We start from the raw sequence: 20,448 nt of genomic DNA on the forward strand, positions 1-20,448 counted from the left end.
CTGAGTTTTGCAGTTTGTAGTGAGGGTTTAGGGTCTTTAATGAATGTTACATAGGTACAACAGGCAGAAATTCATTTGGAAAGAGTATTATCCCATGGTCTCGGAAATGCAGTGAGTTAAATAAGTTAGAAAGCAAAGCCATTATCTAAAAACACTAATACAGTACAATAAGTTTATTAAATTACAGATTCTTATCTATTTCAAAATTGTATGGAAAAATTATCCTTATAAGTGTGTATATTCATATAAGTTCTGGTTATTACTTAGAAAATAATTATTTAGTACCACATATAGGACTGGTATTTCCAGGACCAGCAAGGATGCTTAATATCCCAGCGTTTCACAATCCTCATGCACATTACAATCACCTGGGAGAGTTTCAGAAAGTACCACTATTTAGTCCTCACATCAGTTTAGAGGTAGAGCCAAGACACAAATATTATTTACACAATCCTCAGGTGTTTATTAACGTGCAGCCAAGGTTGCAATTACCGCCACACTGTGAAACAGGATCCTTATCCTGTTTGCCAGAGCATAAGTGGGTAGGTGGTGGATAGGTGGCTTGGGATATAAGGGTAAGTAGCAGGCAGACAAAATTAACCTAAATGAAATTCAGCAATACCTAGTCTGAAAGTGGTTGTGATAATAAGTACAATAAAATTTGCAAGAGGCCGGGTGCGGTAGCTCACGTCTATAATCCCAGCACTTTGGGAGGCCGAAGCGGATGGATCATGTGGTCAGGAGATCGAGACCATCCTGGCTAACACAGTGAAACCCCCTCTCTACTAAAAATACAAAAAATTAGCCTGGCGTGGTGGTGGGCGCCTGTAGTCCCAGCTACTCGGGAGAGGTTGAGGCAGGAGAATGGCCTGAACTCGGGAGGCGGAGCTTGCAGTGAGCTGAGATCGTGCCACTGCACTCCAGCCTGGGCGACAGAGTGAGACTCCGTCTCAAAAAAAAAAAAAAAAAAAAAAAAAAAAAAAATTACAAGAAAGCAGACAGTGAAGAGAACATTCTTTCATTACATCTTGAAAGATGAACATAACACAGTGCCTACTCTTAAGGACCCATCTTATAAGTAAACTGACAGCTGAACAGCCAAAGCTAATACAATATGGGAATCAAAATCAGACCTTAGAATAAGGAAGGGCAAGGAGAACCTTCTCCAAATCTAGGGTAAAAGAGAAAGAAAATAGATTTTTAAAAATTGGATATGTTTGAAGGTTATTCCAGGAAACGGGAGCTGTAAGAATACAGAGGTACGAAAAAGAGCAAATAGAAATGGTCTGACTAGCAATGTGTTATTGGTGGACAAGTGGAGATTAGGCTTGTCCTAAGAAGGTAGATGAGAGTAAATCATGAAGAACTATATTTGCTCAGCCGATAAATTTATATTTATATTTATATAAATTTATATAAATTATATAAATATAATTTATATATTTATATCTATATCAAAAAAATTAGAATGCTTTCTAAAGTGAAAATTATGGAGCAGGAGTTGTTAACTGGGGCCTGAAAAAAGAATTCAGGGAATGCACCACCTCAGAAATCAGAAAAAAAAAAAGTCATTATGCATTAGCCTTTAAGTTCTAACTGCAATTTAGCATTTCTGTCAGATAATATCATATAAATGTAGAAAGCAAACTATAGTAGTATTAGCAGTATCTGTGGTTTCATTACCAAGAGAAAATACATTTCAATGCTACTTTAGAGTTGCTGCAATTATCTCAAAATATCATTAACACTCATCATTAATTGGAAATGCGGGTGCTTATAAGTAAGACCTGTTGCTAGGTTTTATTACTAAATATGTTAATAAAGAAGGTACATGTCATCATATCATAAATTGCTATTTTAATGTCATAATAGTTGTATTTAAAAATATAGTTTTGCTAACTTGATTTTAATATTTTGCTTCGTAATTGTACATATTTACTTTACACATTTGAGGGTCCTTAGGTTTTGCCAGACTGCCAAATGAATCCATGTCTCACAAGGAAATTAAGCACCCCTATACAAACTACATTTGTTGTTGATTTTGTAGAAAGAAAAAGAAGAAATAATACTGTAGAAAAGACAGAAAATAACCAGCCCTTAAGAAAGGTCAACAAGCTAGAACCCAGAGCATGGGTTTAAGGAGTGACATTTCATGAAAGGAGGGAGTACTGCCAATATAACAAGGAAGGGGGTGGAAAACATCATGCGGAAACAGTAGATTTGGTGATGGGAGGGTGAGGATCAACACGTTCAATGGTTTCCATTTTGTAAACGAAGTTAAAATTGAAGGTTATTTATCTTCCCTGAAGACATCATCAGGACTAATCCATCATGACATACCCCCGTTGAGCATAGTCACCATGGGAAGTATTGACCCGACCCACTTCCAGGTCAACAATGAATACTTGGACTCATACATCACATAGCTCTGTACCACCCCCAATCTGACCCCACCTTTCTGAGGCCTCAAACCCTTCTGTGAAGTCCTTTGGAATGTCATTGACAAAATCCCTGCGACTTCAGTCTTTCTCCCCCCATGTTCCTTTACCTTCTTGCTCTGGTTAAAATCAGCTTGTCCCCTGAGAATACTGTTTCTCTACCAGATATGGTGGTGGCTTTTTTACTCTAAACCCACATATGAGGAAAATATTTTCACTGACCACTCTCCCCTTCTCCTCACTAATTTTTTCCCCTCTAAATTCACCTACTCAATAAAGGTTTAAAATAATAAAACCCTAGCTGCTTTAAAGTTCACGTGGTCACAACCATACCACCTGCTACCTTCCTCCTTGTGGTCATCTACCATCATCCATTGCTACTTTCTCCTCATTAATTGAATATTTTTTCAACTAGCTTACTATCCTTCTCTTCACAAAGATGATTCATCAACCACCGCACTTGCAAGTCAATGCCTGTCCATCTGTTTCAATGACCTGGTCCTTCAAATCAGCCTGAGGCACATGCTCTGATGTTACTTCACCAGCTCTGCAGTGTAACTAGTCAGAACTGGTCATTGAGCCTTGAAATATGGATAGTGGGAATTTAATTTTGTTATATTCTTAAATATCACCTCCCTAGAAAACATTTTTTTGACCACCCTACTCTCCTCACCAACCTCTACTGTCTTACTTCCACTAAGTTGTTTTATTTTCTTTATAGCATGTATCATACCTGGAGTTATATTATAATATTATTTAATTTTTTTCCAGTGTATTTCCTAATTTTATATGCAATGTATTCTGACATAATTCTAGGGTTATTAAAGTTATGATCAAATAAAGCTAAAAATACTTTAAAATAATATTATAGTTGCTAAAATAGAGAAGTATTGGTGCAGAGATAAATAAATGAATCAAGGGAAGAGTGTTGAGGAATGTGGGAGTCATACAGAACAACAGAGTAAGTGTGAGAGAGTGTGTGAGTTCATTGGGAATTCATGCACTGATGGAACTTTGTATAACCACATTGGAAAGCTATTTGGCACTATCTTGACATTAACATATTCTATCATTGGCAACTCTACTCCTGAATATATATGCCCTGGATCCTTTCCCATATGCATGCATCAGGAGAAGTTTGCTAAAATGATCATAGTAGCATTGATAAAATGAAATATAGGAAACCACCCAAATGTCCTTTGACATGGAATGGATAAATAAGTTGTGTTATATTCATATGATGGAACATATTACACAAAATACAGAGTAAATAATAAGATCTTATACATACTGCTGTGTGCCAAGCACTGCTCTTGGTACTTTACATAAATTAATTCATAATTAATTTTTATCTTCAAAGAGGAATAATATTTATCCTTTTACAAATAAAGAAATAGGTACACAAAGACATTTAGGAACTTGTCCAATATTATACATGCATAGCCAGGACTTAAACACCAAAATCCCCAATGAGTGCTCCCAATTCACTGTTCTACTTCTACAGCAAATAAGGCATGGGTACAGGTGACATAATTAAATATAAGAAATAACATTAAATAAAAGAAAACAAAACAAAAGGCAATCCCAGAAGAATGCAACACACCAATGTATATGATTTTTACATAGCTCAAAAGTAGTGACACTAAATAATATACTGTGTAGGAAAACAGTATATAGAGAATATATACTGTATGGCAAAATATATAATAAAATGATTTCTAAAAATGAAAATGAGAAAGGGCAGTGGGTAATAATTGCTCCTGGGCAGCAGGTTGGATGTGGGGAGAAACGGGGAGAAGATGAAGGTAGCCACCCCTGCAATGGGATTGGTGATATTTTCATTCAGATGTTGGGAGCTGGGTTCACAAGTATTTACTTTATTATATTTTCTAATGAATGTATGTTATGTATATCCCTTTCTGTATGAAATATTATGTTTTAAAAGATAATAAAGAAATAAACAAGAAGTGAGAAAGTGAAAAAATAAAAGGCTTTGGCTACATTTTCAAAGTGTTTGATTTGAAGGAAAGAAGGAAAGATGTATCACTGAGTAGATCTGTGGTTAACGGGGGACATGTGTGGGTGTCTTTTTTTTTTTTTTTTTTTTTAAGAGAGTGTCTCACTATGCTGCCCAGGCTGATCTTAAACTCCTGGGCTCAAGCAATCCTCCTGCCTCAGCCTTCAGAGTAGCTGGGACTACAGGCATGCATCATATATGTATCTTCATTTGGAGGGTCTGAGTCTTGTAGATAGGTAGGCTAAATTAAATGTGGAGACTTTTCCTGATTATCATGACTGTGGGGAGGGTGCTACTGGCATTTTGTGGGTACAAGCCAGCTAAACATCCTGCAATGAACATGGCACTCCCATCCTTAACTATGAATTATCCAAGATGTCAGCAGTACCAAGGTTGAGAAGCTCAGAGATAGAGAAAGCAAAGCGGGAGAGATTTAAAAAATATAGTTTATCGGGAAAACAATTGAGAGAGTAAGGTCCAGACAAGATAGGAGGAGAGCTGGGCCCTAAAGCAGACACATTACATTTTTAGAGCCTGGTGAGCACCGAAGAACTGACCGTTTTCTTAAGCTCACTCTTTTAAGCAGAATGTCATAAAGTAGACCTTACTCCTACTCCGCTGCTACTAAAAACAGCCTCAGAGGGCATACTGAGAGTTTTATTGCTGATCATTCTGAAGAAGCAGAAAGAACAAATACAAAATAAGATATGCAGGTGGGGCCGATGTTACATCAGAGCTAATGAAGCATAACAAGCCTCAGGACTCCTTCCTGGCACCTGCCCAGACTGTAGACCTGAAAGGAGCCTTTGCAATTTTGAAAATTTTTAAGTTTGAGTTAATTATAGTACTTAAAATCACCCCCCTGCAGTTGTATACATTTTGGGCTCCGCAAAATAAGGATTTACCCTGGAGTTTGGGGTACTCAAATAGGTTTTATAGCTACTTTCCTTGACATCCTGGCTAGATGGCACCCTGAAGCTCAATGACCACATACCACTCTATTTAGTTCCCTAAGATGCAGTTCATAAAGCCTCATCACCCTCTGGGTCTCCTACTCTTATATAGTTTTCACAGGTCATTTCCTCCATGAAAGCCCAGCTTCCTAGTATTAAAGTGCCGAGGGTATAATTAGGCCAAAACAATACATGAGAGTGAGTAGGCGATTCAATTTCCCCTGCTCTGAAGGGGATTCACATTACAATGAGAAGCTGCTATCTCTTGGTCTTATGGTCCACATAGGAAACAACAGCTCAGGAAAATTGTCATTAAATTTTGTGCACATGAGTCACCTATTTGTTATAAATGTAGATTCCAGGGAACCACTCCATGATAGTCACATAATATTTTGGTCCAAGGAAGATAATTTAAGAACTACTTCCTCAATGCAAATGTTGTTAATTTTCTGAAATGACAGATCTTTTATAGGTTCTTCTAATATTCACATATTAATTTTAATATAGGGATCGATCTATGACAGCCTTATTTATGATCCCTAGGTTAGATACTCCTTCACAGAAAATCAGAGTAAGTAGATTATATCAGAGAGAGAGAGAAGAAAAAGAAAGAGATAATGGCAGAGGCAGTTAGGATTAAAGTTGGAAAGAGATCAACCAAGAAGTGAGAGAAAAACCCATTGAATTTGACAGGCAGGAGGTCGTGTGTGTGTGTGTGTGTGTGTGTGTGTATTCATATTTTTTATATATGGAGAGAGAGGAAGAGTGAAAGAGAGCAATTGGTATACATATGTTTGAAGTCAAAAGAGAACTACGGAGAAAATAAAGACATTAGAAAGAAAGGAAAGATAGGGTGAAATGCAATATTTGCTTCTACTTTAACCTGAATCACTAAAACGATAGAAAAAGGATTAAAAAGATATAATCCAAAAAGGACAAATAAAACTGGAGTGTAGATGCCAAAGAAATATCAGCAACATTTTAAAAACTCTAAAACATATGGGCAAGTGTTGGCACTTTGCACGCTAGAAAAGCGGAAATCTAACTGCCTGCAAGGTGACAGGAGCCAATATGCAAGCTGATTCATAAAAAAGACTCCAGAAATTCTCAGAAATTAGAAGCCTAGAGTGAGAAGAGGGGTGGGTGTGGATGATGTCAGGAGAAGTGTTTCAAAGTATGCATAATAAGCAGTAACGCCAGACAATAAAGGGGGAACAATCTGACTTAGAGGAGTCCCAGAAGAAAGTCAAGAGGAGAATGAAGAGAAGAAAAGATGTAACAGAAATAATGAGCATTCTCTAGAGCCAAAGGTCATGGGGTCCCTGGTAGAAAGGTCCATTGTGTCTCAGTGCAACGGGTGTAAAAAGAGAGATGCAAGAGAAATAGGAGAAGCTTTTAAAACACAGAGATTAAAGAAGGGATTCTAAATGCATGAATGAGAGACAGGTTACATCCAAAACTTTGAAATTAGAAAGAATCGGACTTCTCAGCGGCTATACTAGAAGTTTAGAAACAATGGATTGATATCCTCAAAATTCTGAAGCAAGTGATTTTCAACCTAGAATTTTATATCCATCTATCAATAATGTGTGAAATTGGAATAATACAATTTTCAAACATACAAGACTCAACACTGGACTCTGTATCCTTCTTCCAGAAGCTAGGAAAGGATGTGCTTCCACAGTATGGCAGACTATAGGTGGGGGGCCAGAGAAACTGAAGTTCTATACAAGTCAGGGGCTGAGAGGATGCTCCAGGTAATGGTGAAGCTAAGCTCCAGCTGGACAAGTGGAGCATGGAGGATACCTTCAATTAAAAAATGGAAACAATGTGAACTGATGAAAACTGGTAAGTTTTACTACATTGAGAGGAGTATAAAAACTTTTGTAGAGAGATTTGTGGAGCCCAAAAATTAGTGAAACTAATATAAAAATCTTATCAAATGGAAAAAAAAATGGGATAATGTTAAATTTCAAGAGAAACAAGAAAATTGCAGAAAGAAGTAAAGGAAAGAAGGAAGGAAACAAGGGCAGAAAAAAGGGAGGGAAAAATGTGATAAACTTCCCACATGTGGCTCAGTGGTGAATACTATCTTCCTAATCATAATAAGGTAAAGACACTGGTATTTAACCAAAAATTGTGGTATAATTATTTTGGGAAGATAGAGGGCAAGTGATTGGAGGGTTGCTGATGAAGTATAGTACACAGATATTTTAACTGTGGTATTGCAAGAGAAGGATGCTAAAATCCTCATCTTCCTTAAAGATGTATTTCTTAACAGATATTGCCTAAAATGAAACATATCAATAAACAGTACACAAACGTTATTTTGAAATATGTAGAGAAGAACCAGAAGAAACAACAAAAGGTTTAAAATTATTACCTCTAGGGATAGGGAACTGGCAGAAACCAAGGAATGATGCTTTATGTCATAATTTTTTAAATGACTTTAGAAAATATGGACATGGCTCATAAACATAAAAATAAATCAATTATAAAGAAAATGTATTACATAATACATGCACTTATGCCAAAAATACTATGTTCCAAATATTTATGTTTTGTGTAAGATTTATATGGGTCTAGGAAAATTTGGCTTAATTATTTGTATAATTATAGACTCTAATTACAGATTAGTTTTCTCTTTTTCCAAAAGATGTTGGTACTTTCTTGTTCTAAATTTATAAATGACTTCACCATGTTAAAGGAGCATCCACCTGAAGTAGTGATATTACCAGCAGAACTATATGAGGTAGTTAAATCGAGGCCCCATATTCACATTTCTTCAAGCTTGCGCTTTGGAATAGTAAAGCCCAGAGGAACTGGTGGTGATTCATCATGCTCCAAACCCAGGTCTCAGGACAGTGGGTGTGGTGACAAGGTCCACCACGCAAGAGGAATGTCAAATGCGCCAGACAAGAGTGTCTGGAAATCCAGGTATCAGTGTTGTACTAGAAAAGTTCATACAACATGATTTAGAAATCATTTCCTCAAAATGATTTTAGTTTTAACTAATATTTTATTTAAAAAGTAATCACTCAAAATTTTAAAGTGGTCAATACAATTAAAAAAAAGACAAGGAACATTCTTGGAATTTCCCCCCTTTTCTTTCTCTACTGAAATGCAGTTTGGATATTTCTATACCTCTTTATAGCCGTCACTGATTCTCTCCAAGCTGAGGGAATATACAAGGTCCCTGCCTCCCACGAAGAGCCGCTCTTGATATTCATCCAGCAGCATTGTATGGAGATCAAGAAATCCAAATGGGCTATGAAATACTGATGTTCTGTTCAGATTCAAGAGCTCTGAAATGCAAAATGATATGTACACTAAGCACATGAGAAAATGTAAATACCTTTATAACCCTTTTCTCATAGCTCTGTTTTCATCCCTGTTGGAACCAAGTCATTAACATGCATTTTATCATAAATATGCTGGCAACAAATTTTAATGTGCACAAGGTAAAATATTTCATAAATTTATGAATCTAAAAACTTCATCAATTTAATAAGTAAGAAAAATATTCTATATTTTTAAACCCAGAAAAATAGTCATCCTTCACAATCTTTAACATAAAGTGCTGGTGAAAGTCATTTTACAGCTCCTCTAATGTATAATGGTTACAAATCTACATTAAACCCACCAGAGTGTGTTTATTGAATTTCAGATAAACGCCACTCAGAAAAATAATGTTTCTACTCCTAATTGGTTTTGATAGTCACATCCAAAATCAAATTTTCCCAGTCTGCAAACTATCAGCATCATTAATACAATGAGGCATTGATGTGGTAACAGTTACAGTAGGGATCACTGATAAAACTGGGGGGAATATATTTTCAATCACTGCAATTTTTGCTAATACTCTTGCATTTGTGCTTATGTCAGAAATTTTGAGCTGTATGTTTTACCTATATACATTTAATTGTAAGAAGTCATAATCTGGCAAACCTCTCGTGTGTGCATTTGTTTGTTAAAGATATTTAATTGCATATGGCAGTTCAGTGCTTAAGGCTGGTAAAATGATAGGTGAGAGCCTTTGGTGATGAGAGAGGATAAAAACCCCAAGTCTAGACTCTGCATGCTGAAGAATTCCTGGAGAGGCCCTTTGGCAAATGTTGACAAATTAGAAGATAACTTTTTTCCCAAAGATCAATGCCTAATGCATCTAACAGATAATGTGAATTCTTGGTGACTAGGACACTAAAATCTAAACAAACGATACTATGAAGTAGGACAAATCTATAGCACTGTGCCCACTCTTACACTTTCTGTTTCTGAGAAAGAAGAGATGAAGTATATACCTCTGTATTAATAATATATTCCTTATCTATATCTCTACCCTCAAACTGTTGATGCCCAAAACTTTATGGAGTAGAGTTAACTTTAAATCTGTAGTTTAAAATGAACAATACTGCTAAAAGTATCTTTTCCTCTGTATTAATAATATATTTCTTACCTATATCTCTACCCTCAAACTTTGATGCTCCAAACTTTGTGGAGTAGAGTTAAATTTAAATCTTTAGTTTGAAATGAACAATACTGCTAAAATCAATATATCCCTTATAAAGGTAAAACTTTTTCTTATTGAGTTATCTTTGAGATATTGAGTCTTTTGCCTATTCACCTAAATAAATAATCTGAGAATAAGTTTTGAGGGTGGGAAAAAAGGAATAATAGGTATAACACATAAGAGGTTTGCCAGATTCTGATATTTTAAAATTAAATATGTATAGGTAAAACATACAGCTTGAAACTTCTGATATAGGCATGAAAGCAAGGGTATTAGCAAAAATTTCAATGGTAGAAAATACATTCCCTATTATTCCTTCTTTTCCCACCCTCACAACTTACTTGGGAAGGAAAATAAAATCGTTTGAAAAATTAGAGGTTCTTAAATCCTGGAAGACAATTTTTTTCCGTTTAATAATTTTGTCCAAGTAGAATCATACTGCTTTCCTTTACATACAGCAAGAGAAGCACAGGTTGGAATCCACTGGCATAACAAAAATATAGCTCAAAATGGTCTGCTATCATTATACTTTGTCTTTATATATAAGCATTTATTTTTATATCAGGGCTGCTAAGTGGATTTTTAGAAAAGTTTCCCCAGTTATTCCAATAGTTGGCAACACTTTTCAGTTTTAATGCACAGTGAAATAATCTGAATGGGTACAACTGATGAAAGGATGGTTACACACTAGCTTGAATAGGTTCCTAGGCTGCAGAGCTACCCAGAACACTCAGGTGTAGAGCTTAGGGGACTAAGCTGGGAAATAAGACAAAGTCATGAGAGGATTCAATTAGGAGGGATTTTAGGAAGAGGCAGCACAGTCAGTAAAGGAGGCAGTCCATGAGTGACTCCATCTAGGGATGACCTTGCCTGCTGCCCAATGAGGTGATTAGTACCTCATTACCCCTGCATGCACATGGCAAGATAGACACCAACTTCTACTTGCTTTTACCACTTACCAATTTGCCTACTTGCTAAGTATATTACAGTTCTAACAGTCTAAAAGTAGTAGTTCTTATTTCTTTGTAAATAATAGTGGAAACTAATTATTGAATCATCAATCTTATTTTATTCTGATGTATCACCTCTTGTAACCTATTCTTCCTCTCAATGGCCAAATCTATCCTATGAGATCACAAAAATGTCCATGTTTTTGTAGATATGTACTTTGGAGAAAGCAAAGGGAAAGAACCGAAGTGTGCATACAACAAATGCAAATTTTGTGAATCTTCGTTTTCAATGATCTGTACATTTACATATATATATTTTGTCTTTTACAAAACAGTAAACAACTACTGTATAACAGTTTAAATTACCAGTGTATTTTATTTTACTGGAGAAACCTAGGTGCCCAGAAATTTAATGACTATCTTATGGTCATACACTATTACAATAAAAATCACTCAATTTACCTCTAAAAACATGAGAATTAAAGTATAACAGATGTGTATATTATAACCAAAGGTCTTTGTAGACTGAGAATCTGGAAGGCCAGGTTTTAGTCTTGGCTTTGACAATAATTGCGTAGGTAAACTTGAACAACCTCTTAAGCTCTTTAGACTGGATTCTTCACCTGTTAATCACCCCTCCACCTTTAAAATTCTTAATTCTTTGACTAAATTGCATTTCTAAAATGAAGCTGATGAAAGAGTGCAAAAAAAGAAAGAAGCAAATCGACACTTAGATGTTTTATGGAGTCATTTAAAGTACAGTGCTGAGCTTGTATTTTTGTTTTTCACACTTTTAGAAGCTTATCAAAGGGAAGGGGTGGTGAACAGCAAGTCTAACTATCAGATGTCTCATGTTTACGTTTGCCTAAAGTCAAGTAGCTAGAAAATTCATTTACAACTTTTTCTCTGACCCTAATGTTTATAGGGTCAGTGAAAAAACTATATAATAAGGAGTTTTGGAGATTACTTTTCCTGATTCATTCATATTGCCTCAGAGAAAATTGTTGCCAAAATATGTTTGGATACATAAAACTGAATATCCTTACATACCATAGGTAATAAATTGAGAAATATCATTTTATTTATGAAGATACTTCTTAGAATAATTTCTAAGATCATTTTTTAAATTTATAAAACCTAATGAACAGGCTGTAGTTTTCTTTAAACATTTCATAATATAAGAAAAGAAAAAATGCATTGAATGCTTCGACTTATCTCTACCCTGACCAACACCATACAACAAAACAGTGACAACAATTTAATTCCTAAGATATTAAGACTTGTCAGTAGATAGACGTTATTTTAAAATCATAGCACTAACTAGAGTTTATGAATGCCATGGTTTATATTTTTCTTGTCCACTTTCACTGGCATAAATCCTGTCTTGATCTTTAATTTTCTCTTAAGGCCTAGACTGCTTTTCTCAAGTGGTTACAATTTTGTAATATCTTTGACTTTAAGTTAAGAAAGGTTAGAAGTATCCATTATATATGAATGTTTGTGCTTTAGACATATATCTGTAATAATGGACACAGAGCCATTCTAAAATAGAAACTATTTTTGAAAAGAATGTGAATGTTTGTTATATATTTACTACTATTTATTCCATGTTAACTCGATTTTTCTACTTTATTTGATTAATTTGCCTCTTTCCAAAAAGGATCTGAGATGACTTATACAAATATATCCAATCAAATAAACAAATATATTTCTAGGGGAGTGAGGGTAAGAGAAAAACAGTAAGATGAGTGGATTGTAATAAATTTAACTGGAAGTCATCCTCTAATATCTAATACATCGTTAAAATGAATCCCAAATTTGGCCTCAGGCTTCCCAAAATCCAAAGTAGAGGAAGTCATTGTAATACAAGGAAAAAAAAACTATCAAGTGCTTAGGAGCATTATCTAGTATTAAGAACTAAGAGAAATTTCTTCTAAGGTTGTAATAGGTATACTGAAAAATACTGTGGTCGACATTCAACATCACTAAGAATTAAGGTGTCAAGTTCCATACCTGTGCTTATAATTACATCCCGTAATGAAAGACAACTAAACTAACATCAAAATTCACTCCACCAAAAGTCACTTTATGGCCTTGGGTAGCCACATTATTTGGAATATTAATGATTGCAATGAACAGAGATTAAATTAAAGTAATGTAAATGTGAGGACAGAAATCCTGGCCTCATGGTAATCAGAAAACAAAAAGAAGCCAAGGTAGTTTATCTCTTAGGAGATGCTGCATCTTTGCTTCTTGCTTCTTGCTTCTCTTAATGCCACCGCTTCACTGTACTGATTCTAAAGGGCTTATTCATTAGTTTGTTCATGACCACAGATAATATATCCTATTGTTTTGTTTATAATGCTCTCTTTACAAATAAAGCATACTTCAATTTCTATGAATTTCATATGAATGAGATAGATGAAAGTCTGCTCATTCCAAAATAAATTGGAAATAGAAGTGTTCTTCTCTATTCAGATATGAAATTTATTCTCCAGTCATGTGACTTTCACAATCCAGTTATTATCAGGAAAAATGACTTAATAGGTTATTATATATAACCTATATGTAATATATATTTATTATATATATGTAAGATATAACCTTCCAGCTCCCACATCACCACAATGTGACAATGGCTCCTGCACTTCGCAATTCAAATTCTCAAGGGAAATAATGAAATTGTGTCAGCTAGTGTTCATAATTCATGGGTTACTGGCTTCCTCTAGATTGGATGTGTTGTGAACAATTATCCATCTGTGGTTAAAATGTGGAAGCCACATGGCAAAATGTGTAGTTTCTATAATTAATGTGTATGGGGTCAGAGCAGTCAACATGAAGCATGTCTCAATTCCATAGCAAACTTAGCCAGTCTGTCTTTATTCATGAACAAATTTATAATACCATAAATTTGTTGCAATCTGTATTTCTGCTAGACTAAATAAGTTGGCCTGCTGTTGATAGCTTCTCATGATTATATAATCATGTTTAGGTGTTCATGATGGTTAGATGTTCAATCATATATAGATGTTTATGACTATATAATTATATTGCATGTTGGAGAGTATCTGCCAAATATCAAAATTTGAGTTTTCATTAATTGATCTGAAGTCATTTTTCCTGATAATAACTGGATTGTGAAAGTCACTCACATGACTGGAGAATAAATTTCATATCTGAATAGAGAAGAATGCTTCTATTTCCAATTTATTTTAGAATGAGCAGACTTTCATCTATCTCATTCATATGAAATTCATAGAAATTGAAGTATGCTTTATTTGTAAAGAGAGCATTATAAACATAAAACAATTAATGAGATCAAAGCAGTAAAGTTTGATAAATCATGGAATTCTGAAGTTTAAGAAAAAAGCAGAAACATAATTATTAGGGGAAATCTGGGGAAGAAAATATACATATAGCACAAATGGAAACAAATTGTTTTTAATACAGTCCTTTAATATGTTTAAAAAAACTATTTTAAAGAAAGAAGAAAAAATATCACCTCTGTTCTGTAAATAGCACATTATCAAAGAGGACACAAAAAGTGAATTTGCATAAAAAGAATTCAACTTCATTAAATGTTCAAAGGAATGAGGATGAAAATGTCATTTTAGTGGTATTTTTAAAAATTACAATAACTAGTGAAAATGAGAATTCAGGCTCTTCTAGAGATCTATGTAAAATTTCTATATTACACAAATTTTCTCCAGTGAACATGTGTTACTTTACCCAAAATGAAATTATATAAGTAAAAGGGGAAGACGTATGAGATGTCTCCTTTTTTATGCAACCAAATTTCCTCCTATATCCGGGTACTGATCCTCCCCACCCTAACTCTCAAGGTGATAATAACAGTTAATAAATATTTATTGATCAGTTACATAGTATGTATTATCTAAGGGCTAGACATTTTTATGTCATGTAATCATTGTGACACCTCCTCAGAAACACTATTCTCCCCATTTTTTGCATGCAAAAAGAGAATTTATTAGAGATTCAGTACAGAGTTAAGGTTATTTTGGTCAGTGTTGGTGACAAAATTTGAACAACAGAAGTTGACTGGAGAGCTTTGTTACAATGCACATGAGATTTCTAAATATTATTTTAAAAATACCCTAGCAATTCAAAGTCTAGTTTATTAAGAGATTATAATGCATCAGAAATGAATGCATTTTTTGCAGAGCCTGATATAAATAATACAATAGAAGGTTTTTTAAATATTTAATAGGTTGTATTGAGATAATTCAAAATAATTTAATGGCAATGACATAAATAGAAAAATTCAGGTTAATATCAATTCAATTTTAATCACCTTTATTGTGTATTTTATAAACTATCTCAAATAATTACAAAATTTTTTGTTGCTTTGACTTATTGATTCATGACATTTTTAGTTTTACATATCTTACTTGTGAGAAAACGTAAATATTTTTACCTAATTTGCCATGGAGTTTCAAAATGTATTGAATATTTTTTGCATATGATGAAGGCAATATAAAGGCAAGCAAGGCTTTCTTCCCTCCTCAAGAATTTTTCCTTTCTTAGTTTTAGAGTCACTCCTTTAAGTCATATTAATTATCTGAACTCCAAATCATGGTCCCTGGACTTGGCATATTTACCAAGCAATGGCTGATTTCTTTAAATCCCTTCATACTGCTTCAAGCTGCCTGGATGAAAGAAACAGAAAATATGCAGGAAGATGGGGACAGAAGAAACTCTACTCTCAGGTTATCTCAAGAAAACACAGTGCAAATAATGGACAGTGCTGACTCAGTTAAATGAAGCAAGCTCCTCTTGAGTTTTCCTACTCTAAAAATAACAGGAATTGCTTGGGGAGGGAATGGACAAAGAAATAAGATGAAACTGAAATGCACCAACTCAGAGTTCATCCGGAAATTTTCTAAAGAGGGAACTAATTATTATTGCTAAGCTGCATGCTAATTATCAGCTGTCAATGAAGATATACTCTGAGGATTTAGTCATTTCCTCTCGTGGCCTTTCCTTTTAACCTGCAAGAGACACAGTTTTAAAACTCACTGACATCACTATATTACAAAGACAGTTCTCTACACTTTGTCAGAATATATTTAAATGCTATAGTTTCTTGTGTAAGATGAAGGAGAGGAGAACACACATTTTTCAGCTCTCAAACAAAAAGAGATTACCAGGGGAGAGGTGTTTCCTTCTTAAACACACATTTCTTGTTCCACGGTCACCTGCCAACTAAAGATTTCCTGAGACTCAATACTTTAACTAAACTTGTCATGGTTTTCTGAGTTAATTACCTTATTCAATATTGTCCTAAGGTTAATTCAACAACAACAAAAAAATTGAATTTCAGGCAGTAAGCATTGTTAATGAGAATGAAATATGGAAATAGCCATTAGAAATTTTCTTTAAGTTTGTAATAGTTCAAAAGAAAAGGTTTCTCACAACATGCTTTGATGATTTTGACAGATTTGACTGATGATCACTAGTGGCTTATAATGTTGAAACAGATTCGTAAAGAAATAAGCAATTAACTTTTTAAAAAGTGTAAACAAGGACCAGCTCATTGATTTGCTAATTGCTCTTTTTAGCAATGGACAATCGGCTTGTCTTTCATGCATTCTTTGAACTTTTAGGTTCTATTATTTTCACAAGTCAAAGGTGTACAATAGGCATTGTCGTACTTCAAGTTGCTCAGTCATAAACCACTTTCCGAAGAAGGCAGGAGTTCAAATATACATAGGAATAGCCTAGACATTAAATAGCATTTTAATTCTTCAAAGAAAACAAAATAATGTGATTTGTAATTTTCAGATTCCTTGTGTTCTTGTCATATGTAAATTATTATTTAATGGTATATGGAAAAGTAAAAACGAAAGTTAAGATGTATTTAATGACTAAGATGAAGACATTCATAATAAGCTACTTCTACTTAATAGTAAATATATTTTCTCTTATGGCTTTCTTAATAACATTTTCTTTTCTTTAGCTTATTTGATTGTAACCATATAGTATATAATATATATAACATAAAAATATGGGTTACTCAACTGTTTATGTTATCTGTAAGGCTTCTGGTCAACAGTAGGCTATTAGTAATGTTTTGGGGGATTCGAAGATTATACTCTAGCTTTAGACTGCACTGCGGGTTAGCATCCCTAACCCCCAAGTTGTTTAAGCATCAGCTGTATATTGAACATCCACTGTGTTAGGAACTATATCTGGAGTTTCGGAGGAATACTAAAGATCAATATAATTCTATAAACATAACACAAATCAGATTTTAGTATCCATCATTTTATTTCTGAAAATTAATTTTAGATAACAAGGTTTTTTCAAACTTGTGTACTTAATAAAATCAGGCACATTCACTTTTTTTTTATTTTTTTATTTTTTATTTTTATTTTTTTGAGACAGAGTCTCACTCCGTTGCCCCCACTGGAGTGTAGTGGTACGATCTCAGCTCACTGCAGCCTCCACCTTCCGGGTTCAAGCAATTCTCCTGCCTCAGCCCCTTGAAGAGCTGGGATTACAGTAGTGTGTCACTATGCCCTGCAAATTTTTGTATTTTTAGTAGAGATGGGGTCTCACCATGTTGGCCAGGCTGATCTCAAGCTCCTGACCTCAAATTATCTGCCCACGTTGGCCTCCCAAAGTCGTGTATTACAGGCGTGAGCCACCGTGCCCAGCCCTTTATAAGAGAATACATTTTATGGTTCAAAACCCAAAAGAATATCAAGGTTTAGAGTCATAAAGATAAACTTCCTCCCATCTGGACTTTCCTTCTGTTTAGTTCTCACTCCCTTGCCCTCAACGGATTAATCTTGTCTAAAATCTTGGGCATTCCTTCAAGTTTTTATGCGTATGCAGCAAATTAGATGTATAAATCTTTATTAATTCTCAGCTTTTTTACAGTCAAAAGGAATCATAATATAAACTTTTTTCTTTACTTTTCTTTACTTCACTTAAAATATCTGAGAAGTATTTGTGTATCAAAACTTAGAGAGGTTATAGTTGCAAGAAACATCTTGTTTTATGGATCACTGTGGTGGGCATTTGAAATCTTTTAAATTTTTACTACTAATACAGCACTGCAATGTATATATATATATATGAATATATGTCCATTCACAGATGTGCAAATATATTGGTAAGATAAATTTTAAAGTGGAATTACCAGGTCAAAAGCATTTGTAATTTTAACAAATACTGCCAACTTCGCTTCCATAGGGATTATATCACGTTAAAATTCCCTGACTATATGCAAGAGTGCCTGTATTCCCATACCTCATAAACCATATGTAATTAAAGTTTAGGGTGTTTTGCTAATTTGATTGAGACAATATAATTTGAATTTCTCTTATTATAGGTGAAGTTAAGCATCTTTTCATATATCTTAGGGTACTTTACTTTTGTGATTGTTCTTATTACATTCATTGTCTATTTTTCTGTTGGATTAAAGTTGCTTGTCCATATTTGAATTTAAGGAATTTTTAAACTGTTAAGTTTTATATTATGAAGGTCATGGCTGAGAGATGAAGGAAACTGGACCCTTAAATGTAGAAATTTTTGTATCACTTATGTTGGAAAGATATTTTAAAGGTGTTTTATTTTTAAAAATAGAGTTAATTCCCTTTTTTATCTCATGCAGCCTCTTTCATAAACTTAATTCTTGATTATCTAGAGTAATTAATCAAGTTAACAATTAACAGCTTATATAAAATGCTTCTAAGTTTAAATACACATATGCACATGTGTGCGCAGGCACACACACACAATGTGATTCATCAGAAGTGGCCAAGGGGCATTCTCAGTCTTCCAGAGGCTGAGTTTGGACATCAGCAAAGTCCTAGGCACTCCTATTCAACTGGCAAATTATGTGGGAATAAGAAACGTGTGGTTTTACCCAAAATAGAGTGCTTGTTTGTGAGAATTCCAGAATTTTGACTAACGAGTATTTTATAATAAGATGTCATAGATATTCAGCCAAAGCAGAAGTTAAGGAAGCCAAGAATATACATGAACTACTGTGGCATTTTTCTGCAACATTAGCCACTTAAAATGTACTTAAAAGAGGCTGGGTGTAGTGGCTCGCGCCTGTAATCCCAATACTTGGGAGGCCAAGGTGAGCGGATCACAAGGTCAGGAGTTCGAGACCAGCCTGGCCAATATGGCGAAATCCCATCTCTACTAAAAATACAAAAATTAGCCAGGAATCGTGGCGGGTGCTTGTAGTCCCAGCTACTTGGTAGGCTGAGGCAGGAGAATCACTTGAACCTGAGAGGTGGAGGTTGCAGTGAGCTGAGACCGGGCCACTGCACTTCAACCTGGGTGACAGAATGAGACTCTGTCTCAAAAAATAAAAAAAACAGCAGTAACAAAAAACATATTTAAAGGAGGGGAGAGAAAGAAAACAGATTTCTAGGAGTCTTTTTTTTTTTTTTTTTTGAGGTAAAGTTTAGCTCTTGTTGCCGAGGCTGGAGTGCAATGGCGTGATCTCAACTGCACCTCCGCCTCTCGGGTTCAAACGATTCTCCTGCCTCAGCCTCCCGAGTAGCTGGGATTACAGGCATACGCCACCACGCCTGGCTGATGTTTGTATTTGGTAGAGATGGGGTTTCACCATGTTGGTCAGGCTGGTCTCGAACTCCTAACCTCAAGTGATCCACCTGCCTCGCCCTCCCAAAGTTCTGGGAGTACAGGCATGAGCCACCATGCCCAACCTCTTGCTTTCAAAATACTTTCATGTATCCTATGAAATTGTCTGCGGTAACAAAGCTTTGATTTTATTTAGGTACTTATTTTTTAATGTTAAGCATATTTAGGTAGGATTCATTTTACAGCAATATTTTAAAAGTCAGCTTTTCTGGATTATGCCATTTTACAGAAAATTGGCTCTTATACAATATTTAAAACTTAATAAGTTACCATTATTTTATACATTTACATCATATTCTTTCTTAGGATTAGGTCTAAAATAAATGGATGATATCTGGTTACTTCTTCATTAATTCACATTAAAATATATATTTAACAATTTTTATTGCATTCACTTAATCTGCACCACCATAAAACAAAATGCATTTTGCTAGATGCCTTCTGATTTATGAACAAAGTTGGCTAATGTATACATAATTGCAATATAATTACGTATTATTTAAATCATAAATATATTTTGGTTTTATCTCAACTCAAAAACATCCTGTTATAGAACTAATGTATTCTCTACAATCTGTGTTTTTAATTGAATTTAAGTCATGCTAAGAAGTTGAATAGGTCTATCATCTACTTCATTTTTTTTTTTTTTTTTTTTTTTTAGATGGAAGTCTTTCTCTGTCACCCATGCTGGAGTGCAGTGGCACATTCTTAGCTTACTGCAACCTCCATCTCCTGGGTTCAAGCAATTTTTGTGCCTCAGCCTCCCAACTAGCTGGGATTACAGGCATATGCCACCACACCCAACTAATTTTTGTATTTTTAGTTGAGACAGGGTATTATTGCCAGACTGGTCTATATCTTCATTTGATCATTTTAATGACAGGTCTAATGTAACTTAATACATATAAAATTTTTTATGTTTTTGTTGAAATTG

General features: G+C 34.5%; 1 protein-coding gene across 1 annotated transcript in view; it reads right to left on the bottom strand.

The window, feature by feature from the left end:
* The window catches only part of SEMA3E (semaphorin 3E), a 290,397-nt gene that overhangs the window by 117,182 nt on the left and 152,767 nt on the right, over positions 1–20,448 (bottom strand). Inside the window, exon 2 of the mRNA XM_003896387.5 lies at positions 8,553–8,713. Coding sequence (XP_003896436.3) covers positions 8,553–8,713 — 161 coding nt within the window. The remainder of the gene's footprint in view (positions 1–8,552; positions 8,714–20,448) is intronic.

This window comes from Papio anubis, chromosome 4 (genome assembly GCF_008728515.1).
Source record: "Papio anubis isolate 15944 chromosome 4, Panubis1.0, whole genome shotgun sequence".
NCBI classification, from domain to species: Eukaryota; Metazoa; Chordata; class Mammalia; order Primates; family Cercopithecidae; genus Papio; species Papio anubis.